This window comes from Schistocerca nitens, chromosome 1, assembly GCF_023898315.1.
Source record: "Schistocerca nitens isolate TAMUIC-IGC-003100 chromosome 1, iqSchNite1.1, whole genome shotgun sequence".
NCBI classification, from domain to species: domain Eukaryota; kingdom Metazoa; phylum Arthropoda; class Insecta; order Orthoptera; family Acrididae; genus Schistocerca; species Schistocerca nitens.
The window spans coordinates 189,043,150-189,068,526 of NC_064614.1; the positions used below are offsets into that span (position 1 = coordinate 189,043,150).

Sequence of the window (25,377 nt, forward strand, 5' to 3'; positions counted from 1 at the left end):
GACCCTCTGGTTCTCCTAGAAATTTCAGAGGGGCACAAAATCGCGAAATCAGAAGCGTGCTACATTTCCGATACTCATGTCGCACGCTTTGAGAGAAACGGCTCTGGAAGTTCTCGAGTTTCTCGAGAGAGTCGCTTTCATTTCCCATCCTCAGGGGACATGGCTGCAGCCTGGGTGCAGTCGTATACAGCGCTCTGTTTCTCCACGATATTGAGAAAGCAATAGATACCGGCAGACATGTTGATGCCGTGTTCCTCGACTTCCGAAAGGCGTTCAGTACAGTTTCACACTACCACCTAATGAACAAAATACAAGAGTACGGAATATGACAACAGCTGTGTGACTGAATAAAAGAGTTTTTAGCAGACAGAAAACATTCTCAACGGAAAAATAACTTCAGGCGTAAAAAATAGTTTCGAGCGTACGGCAGGACACTGTTATTGGCCCATTACTTTTCGGAATACAAATGACCAAGTGGATAAAGTCAGAATTTCCACGAGGCTTATCGCGGATGGTGCTGTCGTATACAGATAAGTCGCTACGCCAGAAATTTGTAGCGAAATGCAGGAAGACCTGCAGAAGATCGGCGCGTGGTGCAGGATTTGCAACGGACTCTCATCCTAAGCAAATGTAACGTACTGCGCATATATATATTCAGAAAGACGCATTATTTTATGATTAAACGATTACAATCACCGGAAGCAGACGCATCCATAAAATATTTAGGAATACGCGTATGGAGCGATTTAAAATGGAGTGACCACATCAAATTAATCGCGGGTAATGAAGATGCCTGTCTGAGATACATTGGAAGAATATTCAGAAAATGTAGTCCACCCACAAAGGAAACGTACGAAATGCTCGTTCTACAAATAGGAACACTTGAGTATTGCTTGTCAGTGTGGGATTAGTACCAGATAGGATTGACAGTGGAAGTAGACAAGATTCGAAGAAGAGCAGCACATTTGGTGAAAGGTTCATTTAGCGCGAAAGCTTTACGGAGATGCTCAGACATCTCCTGTAGCAGACGCTGCAAGAGAGGCGTTCTGCATCGCGATATGGCCTACTTTAAAATTTGGAGTGCATACATTCCTAGATCAATCAAGTGAACATCCATGCTACGGATATCTCGTGAAAAGAACATGCAGATAAAGTTAGAGAGCTTAGAGCTCACAGGGAGACTTACTGACAATTTTTCTTCCAGCGAGCCATACAGGACTGGAACAGGAAAGTTGCTAAGTGACAGTGGTACATAAAGTACACCCCACCATACACCGTCAGATGAGTTACGAAGTATAGATGTAGATGTACAACGACGAAAAATCGAGCTGAATTTCGCACGACATCTGCCTTCGGAACTCATGTTGATTTTTGTAGAGGAATATTTGTTCTCTGAAACTGACAATGTGTGAGCATAAAACATGCTACGTAAGTCTACAAAAATCTGACGTTATCAATATAGTTGTATAATTAAGTTCATGTGTTGACATTATTATTTATTTATTATTTACTTGAGGCAAGCACTTCATACTCCGCCCGCCTACAGATTAATACGGACTATAGATTCCATAATCGATACATCTATAGTAGTTATAATAATATATTCAGATACACTGCTAGACCAGCCTAATATCGTGTAGGGCACCCCCGAGCACCCAAAAGTGTCATAACACGACATGGCATGCACTCGACTGATGTCTGAATTAATGCTGGAGTGAACTGATGCCATGAATCCTGCAGCGCTCTCCATAAATCCGTGAGAGTACGAAGGGGTGGAGATTTCTTCTGAACACCACATTGCAAGGCATAAATGATATGCTCAACAATGTTCGTATCCGGTGAGTTTGGCGGTCAGCGGAAGCATTTGAACTCAGAAGAGTGTTCATCGAGTCACTCTGTCCAATTCTGGACGTGTGGGGTGTCGCATTGTTCTGTTGGAATTACCCAAGTCCGTCGGAATGCATAATGGACGTGAATGGATGCAGCTGATCATACAGTGTGCCTACGTACGTGTCACCTGTCAGAGTTGTATCTAACTGTATCAGGGGTCTCATATTACTCCAACTGCACAGACCCCATATCATACAGCGCCTCCACCAGCTTGAACAGTTCCCTGCTGACATGGCAGGGTCCATTGATTCATGAGGTTGCCTCCATACTCGTACACGTCCATCCGCCCTATATAATTTGAAATGAAACTCGTCCGACTAGGAAACATGTTTCCAGTCATCAACAGTCCAATGCCGGTTTTGACGGGCCCAGGCGAGGCGTAAGGCTTTGTGTTGTGCAGTCATCAAGGGCACACGAGTGGACCTTCGGCTCCAAAAGCCCATATCGATTATCTTTCGTTGAATGGTTCCCACGCTGACACTTGCAATTTGCAGAAATGTTACACTTCTGTCATGTTGAACGAATCTCTTCAGTCGTCGTTGGTCCCGTTCTTGCAGGATCTTTGTCCGGCCGCAGCGATGTCGGCGAGTTGATGTTTTACCAGATTCCTGATATTCACGGTACACTCATGTAATAGTCATATGGGAAGTCCCCACTTCATCGCTACCTCCGAGACGCTGTGTCCTATCGCTTGTGCGCCGACCACAACACAATGTTAAACCTTATTTAAATGTTGATAACCTTCCATTGTCACAGCAGATAGCGAACTAACAACTGCGCCAGACACTTTTGTCTTATGTAGGCGTTGCCGACCTCAGCGCCATATTCTGGCTGTTTACATATCTCTGTATTTGAATACACATACCTATACCAGTTTCTTTGGCGCTTCAGTGTACAATTATGGTAGTCAGTCACAACTCATGTTTAAAGTGGATAAGGAGCGACCAAAAAGTTTCTGACTGAGGGCATTGCTGCGCGTATATACAACGAAGTGTGACTCCGATGCGGGTATAGGCATGTAGGCAAGGGATTGGTGTGGCATTCGTGCCTCTCCAATGTGCGTCGGTAAATGTGGAAACTTGAACTATGGCATCGTTACTATCAAAGGCGTCCAAACAGGACCAACGTGCTGCTGTTCTTTTCTTGGCTGCTAGAGGGCAAACGCCGGTAGACCTCCATTAGAGAATAAAAAATGTGTATGGGGCAGTGTGTCTGTCAAAACCCACCGATTTGGACTGGTGCGCCAAGTTTTGCGACAAAGAGAGCTGCTCGCTTCGTCGCATATTTCGTAATGCCGGAGTTACAGCAACTCAAGTGGGAGACACTGGAGTACCCGCCTTCTAGTCCTGATCCCTCCCCATGCAATTATCAAGCCTTTGTGTCCTTTAACTAGGCCTTGGAGGGCCGACGATTCCTGTCTGACGAGGATGTGCCATTGGCAGTTACGGTCTTCTTCGTACAGCAGGACACGGTGTTCTACCAAACGGGCATCTTCAACCTGGTGCGTCAGTGGGATGATTGCCTCAATGCTTACGGCGATTTTATCTGACTGGCATACCGATACTGAACTGTACGGTCTTCGAACGGCAACTTTTTGACCGCCTCTTATAGTATGAAATTAGAATGATGGTATAACAGCAACCCAGTTGTGATTTGTGAAGTGTATTATTACTTAATCTAAAACATATGAACTACGCGGAAAACTGAGGACTACGTGAAAGAGAGTGAGAGAAAACAAAGCATAAAAAATAGGAAGAGATATTGGGTGAAGTCTCCAACGCAGCCATCAGCCTTGTGTACATCGCATGGAAACGGGATGTTCTGTCTAGAGGTGATAAACAACGCACAGGAGAAGATAAGTTCTGGAGACCTTGTACATCTACATGTACATTTACATCAACATCTGTTCTCCAAAAGCTACGTTACGGCGTGTAACAGTAGGTACTTCTGAAACTACACTCATGCTAATAAATTAAGGATAATTACAGAATGTGGTGCCACACAACGTATCACTACACAAAACTGGCGCTGATAGCATAGGCACATAGGGAACACACGCGACACAGAGCTGTAAGTCCACGGCATTCGGGATGAGTTGAGAAAACCGTCCCGAAACACATGTGCTACAAAACGCCACTGTTTCCTGCGCATGTACCCAGACATCAATATTTGATATGATCACCATGCACACATACACAGGCCGCACAACGGGTTGGCATACTCTAGATCAGATGGTCGAGCAGCTGCTGGGGAATAGCCTCCCATTCTTGCACCAGTGTCTGTCGGAGCTCCTAAAGTGTCCCAGGGATTGAAAACGTGCAGCGATACGTCTACCGAAAGAATCCAAGCCGTGCTCAATGGGGTTTAGGTCTGGAGAACAGGCAGACCACTCCATTCGCCTGATATCTTCTGTTTCAAGGTATTGCTCCACGATGGCAGCTCGGTTGGGCCGTGCGATATCATCCATCAGGAGGACGGTGGGACCCACTACACCCCTAAAAATGGGGACATACTGGTGCAAAATTACGTCCCGATAGACATGACCCGATAGACAAGCAGGGGTGTACGTGCACCAATCATAATCCCACTCCTCACCATCAAACCACGACCTCCATACAGGTCCCTTTCAAGGACATTAAAGAGTTGGTATCTGGTTCCTGGTTCACGCCAGATGGAAACCCGGCGAGAATCATTGTTCAGACTATACCTGGACTCGTCCGTGAACATAACCTGGGACCACTGTTCCAATGACCATGTAATGTGTTCTTGACACCAGGCTTTACGGGCTCTCCTGTGACCAGGGGTCAGTGGAATGCACCTTGCAGGTCTCCGGGCGAATAAACCATGTCTGTTCAGTCGTCTGTGGACTGTGTGTCTGGAGACAACTGTTCCAGTGGCTACGGTAAGGTCCCGAGCAAGGCTACCTGCAGTACTCCGTGGCCGTCTGCGGGCACTGATGGTGAGATATCGGTCTTCTTGTGGTGTTGTACACTGTGGACGTCCCGTACTGTAGCGCCTGGACACGTTTCCTGTCTGCTGGAATCGTTGCCATAATCTTGAGATCACACTTTGTGGCACACGGAGGGCCCGTGCTACGACCTGCTGTGTTTGACCAGCCTCCAGTCGCCCTAGTATTCTACCCCTCATAACGCCATCAACATGTGTTCTTTGACTCATTTTCAACACACAGTAACGATTAGCACGTCTGAAAACGTCTGCACACTTACTCGCTGCACCGTACTCTGACATGCACCAACACACCTCTACATATGTGGAATGCTGCCAGCGTCACCGCGCAACGACCGCAGGTCAAATGGTCATACCCCTAGGTGATTTAAACCCGCAAACCGCCCACTAGAGCGTTGTTTCACCATTTATCAGCATTATCCTTAATTTATGAGTATGAGTGTTTTATCATAACCTCGCTTCTGTTCCACAATTGAATGTTACGTGAGAAGATCGATTATTGACAAACCCCCGTACTACTTCTAATTTCTCTGGTCGTGGTCGTTTCACGAGACTTACGTCTCTGTTCCTCGATCACGCGTTTTCGGAATTTCAACAGTAAACTTCTCCGTGATTCACAACTCTTTTATGTAATGTCAGTCACTGGAGTTTGTCGGGCATATCAAAAAGCTGTCGCACTTGCTAGACACAATGAGACGTCTGCTCTTCATTGAATCTTCTTTATCTCTCCTATTAACCCAAACTGGTAAGGATTCCAGACATGGGCGGTATTTAGTAATCGATCTTACAAGTATTTAGTAGACCACTTCTTTGGTAGACAAATTACTTTTCCTTAAAATAATGTATGTCATACACTTTCCCAACAATTGACTTCTACGGGGTGGGAAACCCTATGCACATCACCCTCCCCTGATGTAGATGATGTATGTGGGATACCTGTCTTCGGTGCATGAAATATAGTGCGGGCCAGTTTTATTTTGCACTCCCTGCAGTTCCATGTGGTCATTCCATTTTTACTAGATCTCACCGGTTATACCTAAGCGAACAGTAAGCAAATGCACTGCCAACAGAGCACTGCCAACAGAGTAATTTAGAAGCACGTATTCTCGGTGTAGCGAACCAACTTAATCCGCTTAATAAGGGCAAGTCTTCCGGTCTAGATAGTATACCAATTAGGTTTCTTTCAAAATACGCTGATACGATAGCCCCATACTTAAGCAAGCAAATACAACCACTCTCTCGAGGGAAGATCCGTGCCAAAAGACTGCAAAATTGAACAGGTCACACCATACTCAAGAAAGGAAACAAGAGTAATCCGATGAATTACAGACCCATAACACTGACATCGACTGGCTGTAGGATTTTGGAACATACGCTTTGTTCGTACATTATGAATTATCTCGAAGCCAGCGGTCTAATAATACATAGCATGGATTCAGCAAATATCTTTCTTGTTAAACACAACTAGCTCTTTATTCGCAAAAGTAATGAGCGCTGTCCGTGGGGGAATTGAATCCATATTTCTAAATTTCCATGGATGTTCCTCACAATAGACTTGTATCAAACTGCGTACATATGGAGCAGAGCATTACTTGTGCGTCTGTATTCGTGATTTCCTGATGAAATATCACAGTATGCAGTAATCGACGGAAACTTATCGAACCTAACAGGAATATAACAGAGGTGATACTGGCATTCCCCAAGGAAGTATTACAGGGCATCTGCTTTTCCTTATCTACGTCATTTACCGTCCAGTGAAGTCATGAGAAGATCAAAACCAATTGAAAAATGACTTAGGAACGATATCTGTATGGTGCGAAAAGTGGCAGTTGTCTCCGTTAACGAAAAGTGTGAGGTTATCGATATGGATACTAAAAGAAATATCTTAAATTTCGGCATTCCATGAATCACACAAATTTAAACGTCATTTCGGCTACATATCTATGAATTACAATTATGAACACTTAAATTAAAACGATCACGTAGATAATGTTGCGGGGAAGGCAAACCAAAGACTACGATTTATTGGCAGAACACTTACTAGATGGGTCTACTAAAGACACTGCCCACACTACGCTTGTTCGTCCTCTGCTAGAGTATTGATGTGAAGTGTGGGATGCTTACCACATGGGATAGACGGAGTACACCGAAAAAGTTCAAAGAAGGGCAGGTCGTTTATTACTGTGATACAGTGGAGAGAGTGTCTTGGACATTATAAGCGATTTGGGGTAGTAATCATTAAAACAATGGCGTTTTTTATTACGATAAGATCTTTTGACGAAATTTCAAACACCAACTTTCTTGTCTCAATGCGAAAATCTTTTACATTCGCCAACCTACATGGGGAGAAATGTTCTTCGTAAAAAAGTAAGAGAAATCAGAGCTGGTACGGAAAAATTTAAGTGTTAATTTTCCCAGGCGTGGAGCGGTAGGTGTTTCGAAACTCCTCTGCCAGGCTCTTAAGTGTGAATCACGAAGTATTCACGCAAAAGCAGATGTGGGTGTTACATTTATTTACTTTCCTCGGCAACTGCAAGTCCCTGAATAAATCACTGATAATCTGCAGGTCTTCCTTCTACGGTCTCAGCACTCACAGTCGCCTCTCTGAGTGTGTGTCGTACAGGATGATTGGAATAAGTAAGCTACTCAGCCTTTAGCAGTGATATCTCACTCACTCCAGCAATTATCCGCGCACCAATTTTTTATATGTTGCTTGCCGGTGATCCTAACACCAGTCACCTTCTAGCCATTTATAACATTTCCTATCCTTAGCCCGTGTAGAGAACCACATACGTGCGGTAAACTTTTAATCATCACCCTGATAATATAAGCCTGCTACCATGAAATTTGGTGATGACGTTAGTCTTCCTCTACATAATTCGCCTTACAGTGCGACATATTTCTCCCCAACCTTGAATGACAAGTTTGTAGCAGTCTGCATTGCTGTTGTTCATGGACGTGCCACTTCGAAAATAGTTTAGTCGTCATTCTGAGAAAGCCCGACCTGTAATGGTTTCTTCATCGGAGGAAATAGGAACAAGTCATTGGGTGCCATGTACCGAGAGTACCGGCTGAGGAGAAATTTGATAGTCCAAACAAGCAGCACGTTTGACTTTGTCCTGTGGAGCACAAAGCTCTCGCTTGGACAACTTCCTGTGACCCTTCGTCTTTACAGCCTTCCGCAAACTCAGCTGGAGACTGTGCTACCACGCTCCTCTGTGACTGTTTACTCCAGACGAGCATAATCTGTTAGCATCATACCACTGCAGTACCACAAAACTGTAAGCGTTGCTTCGTCCTATTATGGCATGCTCGACATTGGAAACTGAATTCTATTTTCTCCACTACCGCCTCGATACTAATGCTTTGATCTTCAAGCACCCGGGGCTCCATCTGCCCGTTTCCTTTTTCTATTTTCCAAACAAAAATAAAATAAAAAAGAAACACGCTGCATTGAAGAAGACGGTATATCAAGTACAGAAATTTTGAATCACTAGCGATAGCGGAACACAGCTTTACGGAAGGGCATTAACCTTGAGAATACGAAGATCCTCTCTCGCACATCACCTTGGTGTGATTCTGTAATAAAAGAAGCTCTCTAAATTCCCTTACGCACCAACAATTTTACCGATTGTCGGAGCATCTTGAAAGAAATAAAACAAAACAAAGATGTAATTAATATGAGAGGAGAGGTAGTTTTACTGCGTCGCTGCCGATTTTTCACATTTGCACATGTGGAGCCCACCCTACAGGAGGTGCCCCTCTGCGGATAGAAATCAGAATACCAAGTGACGTCGTACGACCAATAACAGGCTTGAACGCCACTGTAAAAGAAGCAAACTATTCTCTTGTGAGACAGTCATCTCCTAACGAAGAATACTCATCATCGAAGCCGGCCGGGGTGGACGAGCGGTTCTGGGCGCTACAATCTGGAGCCGCGTGACCGCTACGGCCGCAGGTTCAAATCCTGCCTCGGGCATGGATGTGTGTGATGTCCTTAGGTTAGTTAGGTTTAAGTAGTTCTAAGTTCTAGGGGACTGATAACCTCGGAAGTTAAGCCCCATTGTGCTCAGAGCCATTTGAACCATTTTGAATCATCATCGAAACCTCAGGTTGCAACTTAGATTCAACACGGTATGACCACAGAGAAAATTTTGTACAGAATTATTCAAGCTTACTGCCGGCTATCAGCTGCATTCCACGCTGCACTGGCCTCTCATGCACTAGGCCAAACCCGGAAACACAGCTGAGCGTTCTTGCCGTGAACACCGCCCCCACACTGCTTGCAGACCAAAGCACGACTACTTGTTACCGCTCTAAGAGCGCTGTCGTCAGAGAGATCTACCCATCTTCCGCCTGCCCCTGGTGACAACCATCTAATATGCACCTATGAATCAAGAGCAAACATATCTTACTAGCCACAACCTTAATAGAAAAATCGCACGCCACGGCTCGGGAAAGATGCTCTGTCTCCCGAATGCAGATCCTTCACATTTTAAGCAAAAGTCCTGTGCTTCCGTGTTTTTTTCCTAGAAGAATTCACCATTCTGTACTGTGTTTTTAAAATGTATTTCCGGTTTTTTAGATGTACGTCTTTGATTTTTTAAATTTAAAATAGTTAATCAGGTCTCATGCTCTTTGTCTCATCCTTGTTAAATTCTTTAAATAGCTCTTGGCAAAAGAGCGTTATGGACCGCTGATAGAACACTCACCGGCTATATGTGCCGAGGGGGATTCCACAGCGAATAACTTCTATATTGTACTAGACGTTTCTGCGCTAGTTAACCACTGTGTCATATGATACCACAGTGTTGCCATGTACGAGGTGCGACAATAAAGTAATGAGACTGATTTGAAGAAAAATGTTGCTTACCGTTTTATTCAAGTTTAGTGTTGTCCCCTTCAAAGTAGTTCCCTTATGATTGCACACACTTTTTCCAGCGCTTCTGCCATTGATGGTAACATTAATGGAACTCATCTTCTGTAATGTCCTCCAAGACCCTCGTCACAGCTTCGTGGACATTTTGTGTTTGGAAATGGTGTCCCTTGACCGCCGTTTTGAGTCTTGGAAAAAAAAGTTGCATGGAGCGATATCTGGTGAATAAGGTGGCTGTGGTAGTACTGAAATTTGTTTTGAGGTTAAAAATTGTTGTACTGACAGAGCAGTATGGGATGTCGCATTATTGTAATGCAGAATCCAATTATGAGCAATGTTGGCAGGGCACGAAGAACTTTTACGAAGTCTTTCTAAAATTTCTTTGTAGTAATATTGGTTAACTGTTTGTCCAGGAGGTACCCACTCTTTATTAACAGTTCCCTTGGAAGCAAAGAAGCACACACGAATCCATTTCACTTTTGACTTTGATACGCGAGCTTTTTTTGGTCTGGGTGATCCCTTTGAGCACCATTGCGAACTTTGGCGTTTTCTCTCTGGATCGTCTCCAAAAGCCTTATGAAGCTTACCGTAAGTTGCCGTCACGTTTTTACCCAATTTAACGCAGAAAGAAATGGCATACCATTGCGCAATATTACGCGGTTTCATTTCCGTGACGAGAGACACAAACACGTGTTAACTTATTACAGCACAACTCACGCCTGAGCAGTTGCATCGATGTGCCGCTTGGACTAGAAGCAGCTTATAGACAAAGGTCAAAGGCCTACCTATGCCTGCTGGGTTGCCACATCTCGCAAAGAAAATCAGTCTCATTACTTGATTATCGCACCTTGTAGTTCAACCATGTTAATACGAAATCTTGCAGTGTTGTTTCCTTAAGATGCAGAAAACGAATGCCACAAAATATTCACAGATATGTGGAGCATGAATTTCAATGTGTAGCAAGCCTACATGCAGGATCTACTAAAATAAAATAAAGCTTTATTCTGTCGAGATGATAATTAAAACTTTATGGCTAAACCCCGTACAACTTCACTACTGGAGTGGATCTGAACGCCTCAGATGGCCTTCTGTGTTGACAGCGGAATCGACGGACGGGGCAGTCAGCCCCCGGCAGAAGCGCACCTTCTTCTGCAAGAAGTGCGGCTACGGCGGCGGCTACCGCGGACACGGGGGCGGCTACCGGCAGGCGTACGCCGTCGTGGTGCCGGTGAAGCTGGTGGTGGTGCAGCCGCGCCCCGTCTACTACCGTCACCGGCCGCGCGGCGGCTACTGCGACCCGTGCAGCCGCAGGCGCTACTACGGGGGCGGCGGCGGGGGCGGCTCCTACGCCGAGTCCTTCAGCTACAGCCGCTCCTACAGCTAGTAAGCACAGCATCCACAAACTCTACAGAGTCAAATGTAACAATACAGAGTGGTCAGAAACAAGCTGAAAAGCTTGTAAGGATGTTGCAGGCTCATTAGGATTCAAGTTAGCCAATCAGCCATATGAGTGCGCAAATCGAGCAGATATAGTTAGTGTCAGTTGTCCTCACAGCGCTTATGACAGCGCACGATACTGCTCACCCTTTGGCTCGGGTTCGATCCTTCTTGCCATCCCCTGCCCATTTTTGTGTATTTCTCTTCTCAGTTTTTAGGAAACCAAGCGATTATCACATTTGGCGACAAAATGTCTGCCCGGTTGCTTGAAATTGCACGCGAAGCGGCCTGATAGGATAATTTCAGTGCTAATTGTGTGTCTGTGTGTCAGAGAGAGATCTTATGGGACTTAACTGCTAAGGTCATCAGTCCCTAAGCTTACACAATACTTAACCTAAATTATCCTAAGGACAAACACACACGCCCATGCCCGAGGGAGGACTCGAACCTCCGCCTTGACCAGCCGCATAGCAGTGCTAATTAAATCCGCATTTTATAACAATTATTTCTCTCCACAATCTATCGTGAACATCCTTACAACCTTTTCAGATTGTTAAAAAATGGTTCAAATGGCTCTGAGCACTATGGAACTTAACTTCTGAGGTCATCAGTCCCCTAGAACTTAGAACTACTTAAACCTAACTAACCTAAGGACATCACACACATCCATGCCCGAGGCAGGATTCGAACCTGCGATTGTAGCGGTGGCGCGGTTCCAGACTGTAGCGCCTAGAACCGCTCGGCCACACCGACTGGCTTTTCAGATTGTTCCTGACCACATTTTACTGTCTCTACGGTGAAAGAAGAGACCTGACACTTAAACTGGGCTTGGCACAGCAGCTTCGCGCTTCTACCTTAACCAATTGTGTACCACGCTTCTGTATATATCGCTGTGGCAAAGACTGTGTGTTGCTGTAGCAGTATAGACGACTATTGTTTTGAGTCTTATAGCTTCGGTACCGCGAATGGCCTTTTGCGTTTCGCAGTTGAAACTTGGCAACTTCGCTGTAGGAAGCTCAGTTTTTACCTTCATCTTAACCGCTGTCACTCAGATGCATGGTGGCCCTGATCTTACCCAGAAATTGAAGTTCTGCATCTGCTTCTGTTATTCGAAAGTCATACGATGGATGGTACGTACTGTATCAATGCTATTTCTATTTTTAATAATTTTATTGTGAAACCAGCAACCAATTTTAGTGTCCATAGCTACAAGAAGTGGCGTAGTCAATACAAACAATCAATAAATGAGTAAAACATGACAATATTTATTTACAATATTTACAAATTGTTAAAATCACACCCTGATCAGCCAGAAAATCACGACCACCTGCCTACTATCGATATGTACCCGTCCATGCGGTAGCAGAGACATCTGGCGAGGACTAACAGTGAGCGTACTGTCCGTGTGTAGAATGGGGAAGTCGCACAATCTGAGTTTGAACGAAGGCAGATTGTGATGGCCCGGAGGCTCAGCATGAGCAGTTCTGAAACTTCACGACTTGTCGGGTGTTCGTGGATTTCTCTGGTGAGTGTCTTCAACGCGTGGCGAAACCAGTGTGAAACCACGTCCAGATGTCGTGGGGTTGGGCTGTCACTCCGCATTACAGATGTCGTAGGCTGGGTAGACAGCTAAAATAGGAGAGGCGGTCATCTGTGGCGGAACTAACTTCATACTTTATTGTTGGGCAGAGTACAAGTGTTTATGAACATACAGTGTGCACCGGACGCGCCTGACGATGGGCCTCCACAGCCGACGAATCATGCATATGCCAATGTTAACACCACGACATCGGCAACGACGACTGCAATGGGCACGTGACGATCAGCGCTGGGCGTTGGCGCAGTGGCAGATCGTTGCATGGTCTGATGAATCCCGACACCTTCTTCATCAAGCCAATGGGTGGTTACGAATCCGACATCTTCCAGGGCTTCAGCCCATTGACACGTCTACTGCGGGACGGCGGCTCCATTATGCTCTGGGGAACATTGACGTGGGCATCCATGGGTGCAGTGGAGCTCCGCAAGGCACCATCAAGGCCAAGGACTATCGTACACCGGTTACAGACCATATTTCCCGAAGTCAGTGGCATTTTCTAGCAAGATAATGCGTCATGTCACAATGCCAGGAATGTGAGCGTGTGGTTCGAAGAACACAGTGGCGAGTTCCGGTTGATGTGCTGGTCCCCCACTCGCCAGATCTGAAACCGATAGAAAACATCTGGAATGTGAGTGAACGTGGAGCCAGAGCTCATCGCTCACCTACCCGGAATTTACGGGAATTAGATGACTTGAGTGCACAGATGTGGTGCCAGCACCTTGCAGCAACCTACCAAGGCCTCGTTACTTTCATGCCACGACGCGTCGCCGCTGTTGTCCGTGTCCAAGGTGGACATACCGACTATTAGGTAGGTGGTCATAAGGTTCTTGCTGATCAGTGTGCATACCTCTGTATCCTGTGAGCTCACTTCAGCAAACTCTCTGTTCTATATTTGATACAATAAAATAGATCAAAACAATGGTTCAAATGGTTCTGAGCACTATGGGACTTTACATCTGAGGTCATTAGTCCCCTAGAACTTAGAACTATTTAAACCTAACTAACCTAAGGACATCACACACGTCCATGCCCGAGGCAGGATTCGAACCTGCGACCGTAGCGGTCGCGCGGTTCGAGACTGAAGCACCTACAACCGCTCGGCCATCCCGGCCGGCAATAAAATAGATCATTTGTTAGCAGTCTCTATCACTTTATCAATAGCGTCATGTTAATACAATAATCTAACACATATAGTAACGCTACTCCTACTCATTCGTTTTACGCAGTGGGTCGGCAGTGATCCAAGCGGACTGAAAGCTACAATTCTGCATAGGCTATCACATGAGTGCGAATACTATCATTTAATTTGATTTGCAACATACTTTCTATAATCCGGAGTGTATGTACTGCTATAAAATCAATATTAACTAAAAAAACACCACATTTGTCTTTAGATAGTTTCCTAAGGCCCTTGGGAGGTATGAAATGGTACATTACAGAGCAGTTTATTTACAATTCTTTTGTAACTTACAGGTACTTACTGAAGACTGTCGTTTTCTTTTAAGAACAATAGAATAAGTCCTAAACGGCAGAAGACGAGCTTTTGCAGAAAGATGTTTTATACCTAGTCAACAACGTGAAGTAACACTACATTTCCAATCAAATCAATCACTAGGGAATATTGTATGGATTGCAGTACTTACATAATTTAACGTACCAAATAAGGCAGCACACTTATAGTAGGCCGGCCGGTGTGGCCGTGCGGTTCTAGGCGCTTCAGTCTGGAACCACGTGACCGCTACGGTCGCAGGTTCGAATCCTGCCTCGGGCATGGATGTGTGTGTTGTCCTTAGGTTAGTTAGGTTTAAGTAGTTCTAAGTTTTAGGGGACTGATGACCTCAGAAGTTAAGTCCCATAGTAGAGGAAAACCACACAGACGTGATAACAAAACTTCAAAAGTAATAAAAATGTTTCCCAGCACAGAAGAAACCAATTCCACAGTTGGAGCTGTATCTGAGCCACAAACGGCAAGAATCCGCAACGAATTATCTTTTGAAGCAAAAGTAATTACATTTATAGAAATATGCCTCTATTATAAAGTCGAATGAAGTGTAAGAATGTGCGAATGATGAGACTCCATAGAAAACCATTTCGTGTCAGGGGAAGTGCCTGTCGTAATGGGAACGGACAATAGAAATACATGCTTCTCAAGCGTGAAATATGTGTCTATATTCTCTTGCTTTCAGCGGTGTAAGCTGTAATTATATGGATGTTCGAAACTATTTCTGCATTCATGAGTTCTAACTTATCTCACTGAATTAGTAAGAGTCGGTGATTTTTGCATTCATCTCACGACCGTTCACGTCATTCATGTATATAGATCATTTGTAAGAAAGTAATTAAAAACAAACATTAATCTTGCGTCTGGCTCTGGCGCCGCTAGAAACGCTATTGTCGTTCTAAACGTCAGACAATAACAGTTTTCACTGGAGTGAGTGTCGCGACTTTATGTATTAGACTGTGCTAATACGTTCTTATTGTCTCACTGTAAGTCTTCCGAGATCTGGAGCTCGGTATGCGTGGTCTTAAAGAGACGCGCGTACAGACACGTTTGCAAGCAATGAGTAGAAGCGAAGATGACTTCCTCTGGTAGAGGAAGATGGCGAGCCGTCGTCGACGGAAATGTTTTAGAGTATGCATGTGACGTGGACGAAAATACCGTCGACACTGCACCAATCTCTGTTAATAACGCTCTTTCTCAAAAATAAATTGCACCGTTACCGGTTCCAAGTCGAAAAGTTCATCTTCAGAAGGCTGTGACGGCCGCAGTGGCCGAGCGGTTCTAGGCGCTTCAGTCCGGAACCGCGCTGCTTCTACGGTCGCAAGTTCGAATCCTGCCTCGGGCGTGGACGTCTGTTATGTCCTTAGGTAGTTCTAGATCTAGGTGACTGATGACCTCATATGTTAAGTCCCATACTGCTTCAAGCCATTTGAACCTTTTTTTTTTTCAGAAGGCTGTTCACGTTTAAAATTGCATTTTGCTTGTTTTGTACATATGGTTTTTCATTGTGGAGGAAGTTCTTTGGTGTGGTGTTAACCTACACCAAACCGCAATGAAAGAAAATGGAGTACTTTGCTGGAATTTGACCTAACAGTCACCTAAGGGATGAACTGAGAGAATTCTGTATTAATTACATCGAAAATTTTGCATCATTTTACAGACTTGTTGACTGTTTTTGAAGAAATTCACTTTTCTGGTATACCATCCAAGATTCAACAGTCTTTCGAACTCTGAAAATGCAGACAATGTTCTAGGGACCGGAATCGAGCGAGATCAGAGCACTCCTGTCGGCGGCATAAACGGTGAATCGCCGGTACAACGCGGACACACACTAGCAAAAGGGACGGCTGGCAACACAGACCACATGGCGACCAGAGAGAAAAACCAAATCGGATACCCAAACGTAGCAACTATTAGCGACCAGAGCAACGATAAGTAGATAAACGATCACGAGCGCTTTCGGATCACGATTGCGGTCTGAGCCCCTGTGCGCCGGTTTTATAGGACCATTGTGAGTGGCGATAGGCCGGCGTGGCGGGCGTTGCCTGAGCATAACGCGACTGCAGCGCTTTCAGGTTATGGGGGCGCCGTCCAGCGACTGTAGTCTACGTCCATGTGTTCTGGAGGGCTGTCAGCATTTTCAGACCGGGATACCAGAAGTGTTGAGTATCCAGCAAACGCCTAAATATTTCAGCCACACAGGTTTAAGTACACAGATGGCAATGTTCCATGACAAACCGGTGACGGCCTGAGAGGCTACGCCGTTCAATAAGTAATGCCCCACATTTTCTTTAGAAAAGCCATTAATATTCATAGATCAACGTCCTTGTTAGTGCTTAACATTTGATGTTTGTTCAGTGCACCGAGGAAGTTTCGAACCGTTCTGGCAGATGTCAGAGCCGTAGTACAGCGTCAAGCGTAACGTTACAAGCAGCGTGCTGTTATTGAATTCTTGTGTGCAGAAAAGAAACTGTGATGAACATACATAAACGTTCGTGTACAGTGTACGGCGATGCTGCAGTTGATCGTAGTACAGCTGGGCGATGGGTAAAGTAAGTTACAGTCTCAGGAAATGCAGAAACAGGACTCCATGATCAGCCACGCTAGTGACGTCCTGTCACAGCCACTGTTCCAGACATGCTGGATCGTGCGGATGCCGTTATTCGTGCCGATCGGCGTATCACAACTCGACAAGTGGCTCTACAGTTGGCGGTCATCATTGGAAATGCGTCCGCAATGATATTGAAAGAGGTGCTCATGGTGTGTTCACGAATGCTCACAGGGGACCACAAGATTCAAAGAAAGACCATTTCATCTCAATTGTTTTAGCGTTTTGAACCAACAGAGAGACCTTTGTCACGGGTCGTTACGGGGGACGAAAGCTGGGTGCACCACTTTGCGCCGGAAACAAAAAGGCAGTCCACGGATTGTCATCATCCTCATTCACCACAAAAGAAGAAATTCAAGACAACCCCCTTCTGCTAGTCATGGTGACAGTCTTCTGAAATTGTGATGGCTTCATTCTGGTGGATGTGATGCCAAGAGCTTCAACCATCAATTCAGAGGCATACATGAAGACTCCGAATGAACTCAAGAACCGTTTCCGACGTGTCCGATTGGACAAGAATCCAGCAGAAATCTTGCTCCAACACGATAATGCACTCCCACACACAAGTCTGAGAACTCGGGAAAACATCGCAAAATTGGGTTAGACATATTTGCCTCATCCATCCTACAGTCAGGCCTGGCACCAACGGACTTCTGTCTCTTTGGGCCGCTTAAAGATTCTCTATGGGGAACACACTTTGAAGATGACGAGAGTGTCAGTCATGGAGTGAAAACATGGCTCTGCCCACAGGACAAGAGCTTTTACCAGCAGGGAATACATGTTTTTCCACAACATTGACGTGCGGCCATAGAACTTGATGAAGACTACCTAGAAAAAGAGGACATGGACAAGACATGTCGATGTATGTTGTTACCAATCATACAATGAAGACTTTCACGACCGGATATTTCAGCTGCTGAGAATTCTTCCGGGTTGCATGGTCGCGCCTGCCGTTGTGGCCGAGCGGTTCAAGGCGCTTCAGTCCGGAACCGCTCTGATGCTACGGTCGCAGGTTAAAATCCTGCCTCGGGCATAGATGTGTGTGCTGTCCTTACGATAGATTTAAGTAGTTCTAAGTTTAGGGGACTGACGATCTCAGATGTTAAGTCCCATAGTGCTCAGAGCCGTTTGAACCATTTGTATGGCCATGGTGGATGGAACTCTTATATCTCTGACGTTTCGCCAAGGCTACGTTGGACATCCTCGGAGGTACTCCTGGTTGTGCTGAGTCTTGTCGACAGACGAGTCGGACGTCGAAGAGCGGCCTCAACACCGTGGAAAGTGGGAATGGTCTGGATTTCACATGACAGCAGAGATAAACCTTGCCAAATATAAAATATAAGTATCGATCATTGTACGTCAAAGATAAAAACACCTCGCCGATTCTGTAGCGCCACTGTTCATATACCGCCGAGTTTCATGGCTCCTTCTTTTCTGTTCAAATTATGCCCATGTTTATATATTTGTTGGCTTCTCTAAATAGCCGTGGATAATAGTTCGTCATACTACATAAAACTTCAGTTTCCGAATATTTCACTACGTGATTACCTGACTGAACCACCTCTGAAGCACCTCCAGTGTCCAACGTAGCCTTGGATGAAACGTCAGGGATAGAAGAGTTCCATCCACCATGGCCATAGAAATGTTTCAAATGGCTCTGAGCATTATGGGACTTAACAACTGAAATCATCAGTCCCCTGAACGTAGAACTACTTAAACCTAACTAACCTAAGGACAGCACACACGTCCATGCCCCAAGCAGGATTTTAACCTGCGACTGTAGCATCAGAGCGGTTCCGGACTGAAGCGCCTAGAACTGCTCGGTCACAACGGCCGGCGCGACCATACAACCCGGAAGAATTCTCAGTAGCTATTGTCACCAGGTTCTGAAGCTTAACAATAAATATGTTCTGAGGAAAAAAAAAGTGGAGTATTAGTTACTGAACGACCCTTGTATATTTAGTGTTGGTTCTTTCAGACTCTGTCTTGATCCAGCAACCACTATTAATTAAGACACAAAAGAATTACAGACACTGGCAGGGAATGGTCATTGATTAAATCAATGGGAAACGTTGAAAATTTGTGCCAGACCGGGATTCGAACCCGGCTCTTCTTCTTTTACTGACCACTGTGGCCATCGCAACTGCAATATCTACCATATCTCGCCTTCTGTCAGACCAAAACTCTCAACTTACTCACACACTACTAATGTAGTGCCCCTTGCCCATTATTCTCGTTACTCGCGGAATACACCGATTCCAGTTCTTTACCCCATTTCTTTACAAACGTGTTCTCTTGTACTACTATTAAAAAAGAAGTAGCAAACGTTACGAAAATGCTAAAACGTCCCACGCATGCTACTCGACTGATTATAGGGTTAAAAGAGGGCTATTAGGAAAGTAAGGAACGATAGGTCGCGAAATGGAAACCAAAGTGAAAATCAAAACTGTTTTATTTGCAACAGTTAGTTACAACTTCCAGCTACTTATCTCCATAGTCGCTGATCCGACATAGACGTTGTCGTATCGTTGTACCAACTTTCCAATGCCCTCGTTACAGAAGGCAGCCACCAGTGCTTTCCGCCAATTCTCTACGCTGGCCTACAGCTCGTTGTCTGTGCCAAAATGTTGGCTTCATAGCCAGCGGTTCATGTGAGCAGAGATGAAACTCAGAGGGAGACAATTACGGGCTGTATTCTGGGCAATCAAACATTTCCAATTGAAAACGATGTAGAAGCATCTTCATTGCCCCTGCAGAATGCTGTTGAGAATTGTCTTGAAGAAGAAAACGCAAGACAGTTGCGTAATGTTGGCTGCATAGCTTCAGGCGAAATTTCTCACCAGCCCCTCGTACTTGACGGGAGACACTACTGTTCTAGGTATCTTTATGTGCTCCCTGTGTGCTCAGAACTAAAAAGAACGACGTAACGCGATCGATGGGCATACTAGAGTCACTGCCCAACACAGCTGTGCAAAACTTCACCAAATTTTCACTGTGGTTTCTATTTCGCGACCGATCGCTCCTTACTTTACGAATAACCCTCCCATTATAACTATTATTCCCTTATGGCTCCAATAGGACCACGCGAGGTACATCCATCAGTTTTAATGGTTGACCCTCCTTTGTGTCCAAATTTGTTTTATCCTTTTAGAATGAAGTCTCTTGCTTTCACCAGACCACGGTGTTCCAGTCCGTTTTCTAATTTTCCTCTGACCAACTTTCTAATCAAATACCTTTTGTCTGAATGTTTTTCTATCTGTAAAGTCTGCCTGAGTTATACCCGCTACTTTATGATCCTCCTTAATCACAGCGATCCGCTCAGTTTTGGTCTTACTTTGTTTTCGTAGAATTCTACTATGTTCATGCCCTCTAGTGACAGAATGGGTTACCAGGCAAATGGAGCAATGTTATGTTAGGAAGTTAGTAGTAGTCCTACATGAGAGTACAGCATGTTTTGAGATTATTTTTTTGGGACATAGCAAAACTATGTGCTACATTACATAGGGAAGCTTGCTGTGCTTGATACATTTACAACTTGTGAATTTAAATCAGCCATACGATTGTTGTGTCATGGCAAAACACACTGCAAGAATCCTTGGCAATTTACCTTGTGTAGTTTTTAATCTATTCTACATTAGGACATGGAATGAACGGTTGGGCAAGCATGGGCATAACTTGTAGTGACGTGGTTGTGCCACCATTGACTCAGTTGCCTCGTCTCATTATTTTTCATAATTGTTGTCAGATGTACGGTCACAATTCCCATTATACTAGGACTATTCGGAAAGTAAGTTCCGAGTGATGGCGAAATGGAAAACACTGTGATAATCAGAAATATTTTATCTGCAATAGTTAGTTACAGCTTCCAGCCACTGCTCTACATAGTCACCACTCCGACTTACGCATTTGTCATTGCGTTGTACCAACTTTCCAATACCCTCGTCAAAGAAGGCAGCCGCCTGTGCTTCCCGCCAATTCTCTACGCTCATCTATAGCTCGCTGTCTGTGCGAAAATGTTGTTTTCATAGCCAGTAGTTAATGTGAGCAGAGATGAAACACAGAAGGAGCCAATTACGCTCTGTAGTGCGGGTGATCAAACACTTCCCATCGAAAACGCTGCAGGAGCATTTTCATTGCCCCTGCAGATTGCTACCGAGAATTCTCACGAAGTGGGACTGCATAACAGTTCTGTAACGTGGGCTGCATAACATCAGACGAAATCTCTCACAAGGACGTCATACATGGCGGAAGACATTATTTTCTACGCGCCTTTATGTGCTCGCCATGCGCTCAGAACTGAAAAGGGCGAAGTGATGCAACCGACAGGCATACTAGAGACACTTTCGAACACATATGTGCAAAGCTTTATTAGATTTTCACAGTGATTTCCATTTCTTAACCGATCCGAACTTACTTTACGAATATCCCTCGTATATTCTCCAACTGATGTTATACATTTGATATTGATGACATAGTTCGTCGTAACCGTTAATGTAATTCCTTTTTTAAAAGAAAAATTTTATCTACTGTTAATATGGCTTCTCTATTGCAGTGTCAAATAAACATTTAACAGATTTTTCTGGCTTCTTTCATTAAAGTGCAAGTTACTTCTATTTTCTTCACTTCATTTCCATGACATGGTATATTTCTCTTCAGCCCTTGAAGGAAATCCGTAAGATGCACCGACCCTCCTCTTTCAAATTCCAAGCTGATAAATTTTGGCGTCTCACAGCGCCGTTCAAAGTTTTCGTGTGGCACTCCAAATACAACAAAAGTCCTGCCTTATCCTATTTATCTCTTGTTCTATAGCTGTAGTTCGTTCCTGTAAGGCTTCTATCAGTTCTGGTTTTTTCCCCTTTTCCTACAAGTTCTTTCACACTAGCTTCCATCAGCCTAACGTGCTCAGCTGATCAACGACATCTGAAATCTTCCTCTCCAGTCTCTTCAGTCTCTTCCTTTCCTGAATTGATTTGTCCTAATTCTTGTCTAACATTTCTTATTTCCGCCTACGGTCCAACTTGCACTTTTTCGATGCTCCCTCCAGTCTAATCTGACCGGTTGCTTTTTTTTATGTTGGAGTTGGATTTCACTCGTTCTAATTTCAGTTTCTGTCTTGCTTTGACTTTTTCTATTTTAGCTTCTAGCTCGCTCTGGCTTGCTTTCACCTCAACTTATAGTTTGCTCAAATCTATTTCTATTTTTATCTTTTATTGCAGCTTCTAGTTTATTTTGGCCCACTTTCATCTCTGCCATCATATTAAATAAGTGACACAATATAAAATTAGTGTTCATTTCCCCTGTCTGATCTGCTTCTACTTTTGTGTTTGTTACAGATGATTAGGTTTGACTATTCGATGTTCCACGTGCCCCCATTTTTCCTGAAAAGTACTACCTGTAATTATTCCTTCTATTGTTTCTTCTACCGGTGACATCTTGCGTTCTGTTAATTTAGCTCTGGCCCTAGTAATAAAAAATTATGTTCCAATTACTACTTCAAATCTGAAGATTGCTCAACTGGCCCGGAACAGTTAGCTGTTACAGTTGTGAAATAACAGCTTGCTGTACCGTGTTTGCCAAATATAGTGTAGAAAATTTATCCCCTCTACGAATCCTTTTCCCTTCGCTAAAAAAACTGCTACCTTCTCTTTGTAAACTCTTGTATCTGCACAAGTAAACTGATTCTTATACATCCGCTCAGAGCTTAATCTAACGTTGACGAAATTCTATTATTCTTCTATATATAGAAATATGATGAAATGTAACATGTATAAGGTAACCAGTTCTCTGTTGAAACAATGCCTCTGTTTTCATCACTAGAATTTATACATACATGCACACTCGTTTATCCTAAACCTACCACAAATACATTAGTCGAATCAGATGTAGACATCAGAATTAATTATATGATATAATGTGATGTGAGTATATGTACGAATTAAAATTAAAATTAATGGTGTGTGAACAAGGATGGACTCTGTATGACAAAGTTAAACCCCAAAACTTTTGATACCTACTTTCCGACATCACTGCTGCAGCATGCGCTTTCAAAAATTCCCATGACTGTCAAGAATTTAACTAGGTCTACGTAGTGTTTTTAGGTAGTTTTGGACTGCTAGAAACTTTACACTTTGTGTATCGTAACAAACAAGTCAAACTGTCAGATTTTTTTTCTGTGATCTTATCGCAAGGTCTCTCGTTACAACATTTAATTTATTTTATTTAACTATTTCATTTTGCTTCTAAATGTATTGCTAAGCTTCGATAATTTAACTGACGCAGCTGCCAGTGTGAATACCTGCAGAAGTTGGGATCGTAATAGCGAAGTTCATACTCCGTTTACATGTTCGGTCGTTATTCTCTTTTCTTGACCAGTGAAGTGTTTTTTCTGTGCTTCTTACCTGGATGACGTCACCTGGTTGCAGCAGGATGCTGCGTGAACCTCTGGTCCTCTCCCGTAATAGCTGAATGCCACAATCTGATACATATGGCAGCCCTTCGTAGCCATTTACAAAAAATTTCGCTGAAAATTATGTAACTGAAGTCTTTCTCCAAATCGTCTTGAGTTGAAAAATAAAAGTTTTAAATATCACATGGAAACTGATGGACTGGATATGGCTTGTTGTTTTCAGCAGAACACAGTATTGTATTGGTAACAGTACACGCAAGAATAAATTTATTTAGCGCACATTTATTTAGAAGCACACTACATTGTTCCCTTACAACAGATAATTTGACTAATTATCTTTTCGAAGGTTCACTTGGTATTGCATAAACCTTATAGACAGTTGTCCAGTAGCTGCACTTCGTTCACGTTTTAATTCCTTTTCCAACAAGAGTATTAATGCTTTACTGTAATCCTTTCTTCCACTGCTTTGCAGCCCTACGTCTTGCTGCAGTGTCCACCAGTTACTAAACTTGGCGAATTTAAAACAAATGCTATCCATCATTAACGTTCCCGAAGTTTCTTCGGCTCTTCTCTTCTGGCTCGTAAAATCTTCTCCAGTAAGTACCTCTGTCTTTTCATTTCCAGTCTACTCTTTTGCCTTTCGGTTGTACTTCCACAGCCTCTGAATAGTTTCACGTAACTGATGGTTCAAACTGAAGTTTACCGACCCTTATTAGCACGACACCATTACCCATTGCCTGACCATACTCTTCTACGTACAGCCGAACATTTCAGGTTAGCTTCACTTTGTATCCTTCTACTTGAACTACTTCCTATAAAACTCATCTCCACGAATCACAGTTCGAATATTACTCCAGTATATTCCCTTTTTACTGATATGCATTGACTATTCACATACTAGAATACTTCCATTACTCACACTGCACTGCACTGTCGTATTTCTCCTCGCTCAAAAACATAGATCACACTTTTACTCCAAGCCGTTTCACTTATTCTGACTATAACGACTTGCATTAGGTGTCAGAAGTAACAGCTTTTTAACAGCAACAACAATATATAACAAAGTTCGAGCACATGAGGAGGCTTCCCTACTTTGGTTCTTCCTGTGTTATCATTTGAGATTGGAACAATAAATGGGGATATTATAGCGACAAGCAAAGTTCTTTGTACAACTTAATGTAAAATGGCTTTTCGATTGCCGATGTAGATGCAGACAACATAATACACTTATTGAAATAACGTCCTACTGTTTCTTTCGACTTGTACTTGTTTAAATGTTTTGTGGAAAGTTGTAAACTAACAACTATATTCCTCTGTTTCAGCGGTTAAAGGAAATGAGCCAGCAACATCATTGTCAACTGACGCTATTATGCCCCTTGTCACCGCACACTTTTTCCATTGTTACATCGTTCATCTCCCGGTCGTGGTGGAACTGTCGAGACTTCCACTGGGCAAGACAGGAACTGTGCACGGTGTGCTGAAAAAACGGATTCAACTGTTAATCTGAAAGACAGGTGGAAAAGTATCAAGCATTTCAGAATTTAATTTTTAATACATGAGTTTTAAGAAATTATGTTGAAAGTAGTGCGAGGGACTTTCTATGTAAATTATGTATTGATTATGTTTCCTTACAATAAACACAGAAAATGCTTCTGTTGGTAACCGTATAATTAAAGGATTCTAGCAGATATTGCAACCTGCTGACAGACCTTTACCTGCATTTTCCTCTCATGACCCTCATAACTATGATGCAAAATAAGGTCGATTACTTAACGACGAGCAGAACTGGTTTTATTTGCATGTCAAGACATTCTTAGAAATCACTGGCAATACCAACAACATCAAAGAAAAGCTCAGTATACTCAATCAATTATTCTAAAAATATTTTTCATTAACGAAGTATGTGCCTGCTCTTTTTCTTTGTGTGCAATGTTCATTGTCTGTCAAGTGTATATCTTAAGGTGCTAAATGCAGAATTTGTTGCCTCATAATAAGCTCGAAAATAATCAAATCGTTCAAATGACTCTGAGCACTATGGGACTTAACATCTGAGGTCATCAGTCCCCTAGAACGTAGAACTAATAAAACCTAACTA

At 43.6% G+C, this 25,377-nt stretch overlaps 1 protein-coding gene across 2 annotated transcripts in view; it reads left to right on the plus strand.

Annotated features, from left to right (window-relative positions):
• LOC126234973 (uncharacterized) overlaps window positions 1-24,944 on the plus strand; it is a 58,259-nt gene extending 33,315 nt beyond the window's left edge. For both annotated transcript variants that reach the window (XM_049943722.1, XM_049943715.1), the window contains exons 3-4: window positions 10,834-11,116; window positions 24,605-24,944. In XM_049943722.1, coding sequence (XP_049799679.1) covers window positions 10,834-11,116; window positions 24,605-24,611 — 290 coding nt within the window. In that variant the 3' untranslated portion in view covers window positions 24,612-24,944. The remainder of the gene's footprint in view (window positions 1-10,833; window positions 11,117-24,604) is intronic.
• The last annotated feature ends 433 nt before the right edge of the window (window positions 24,945-25,377 follow it).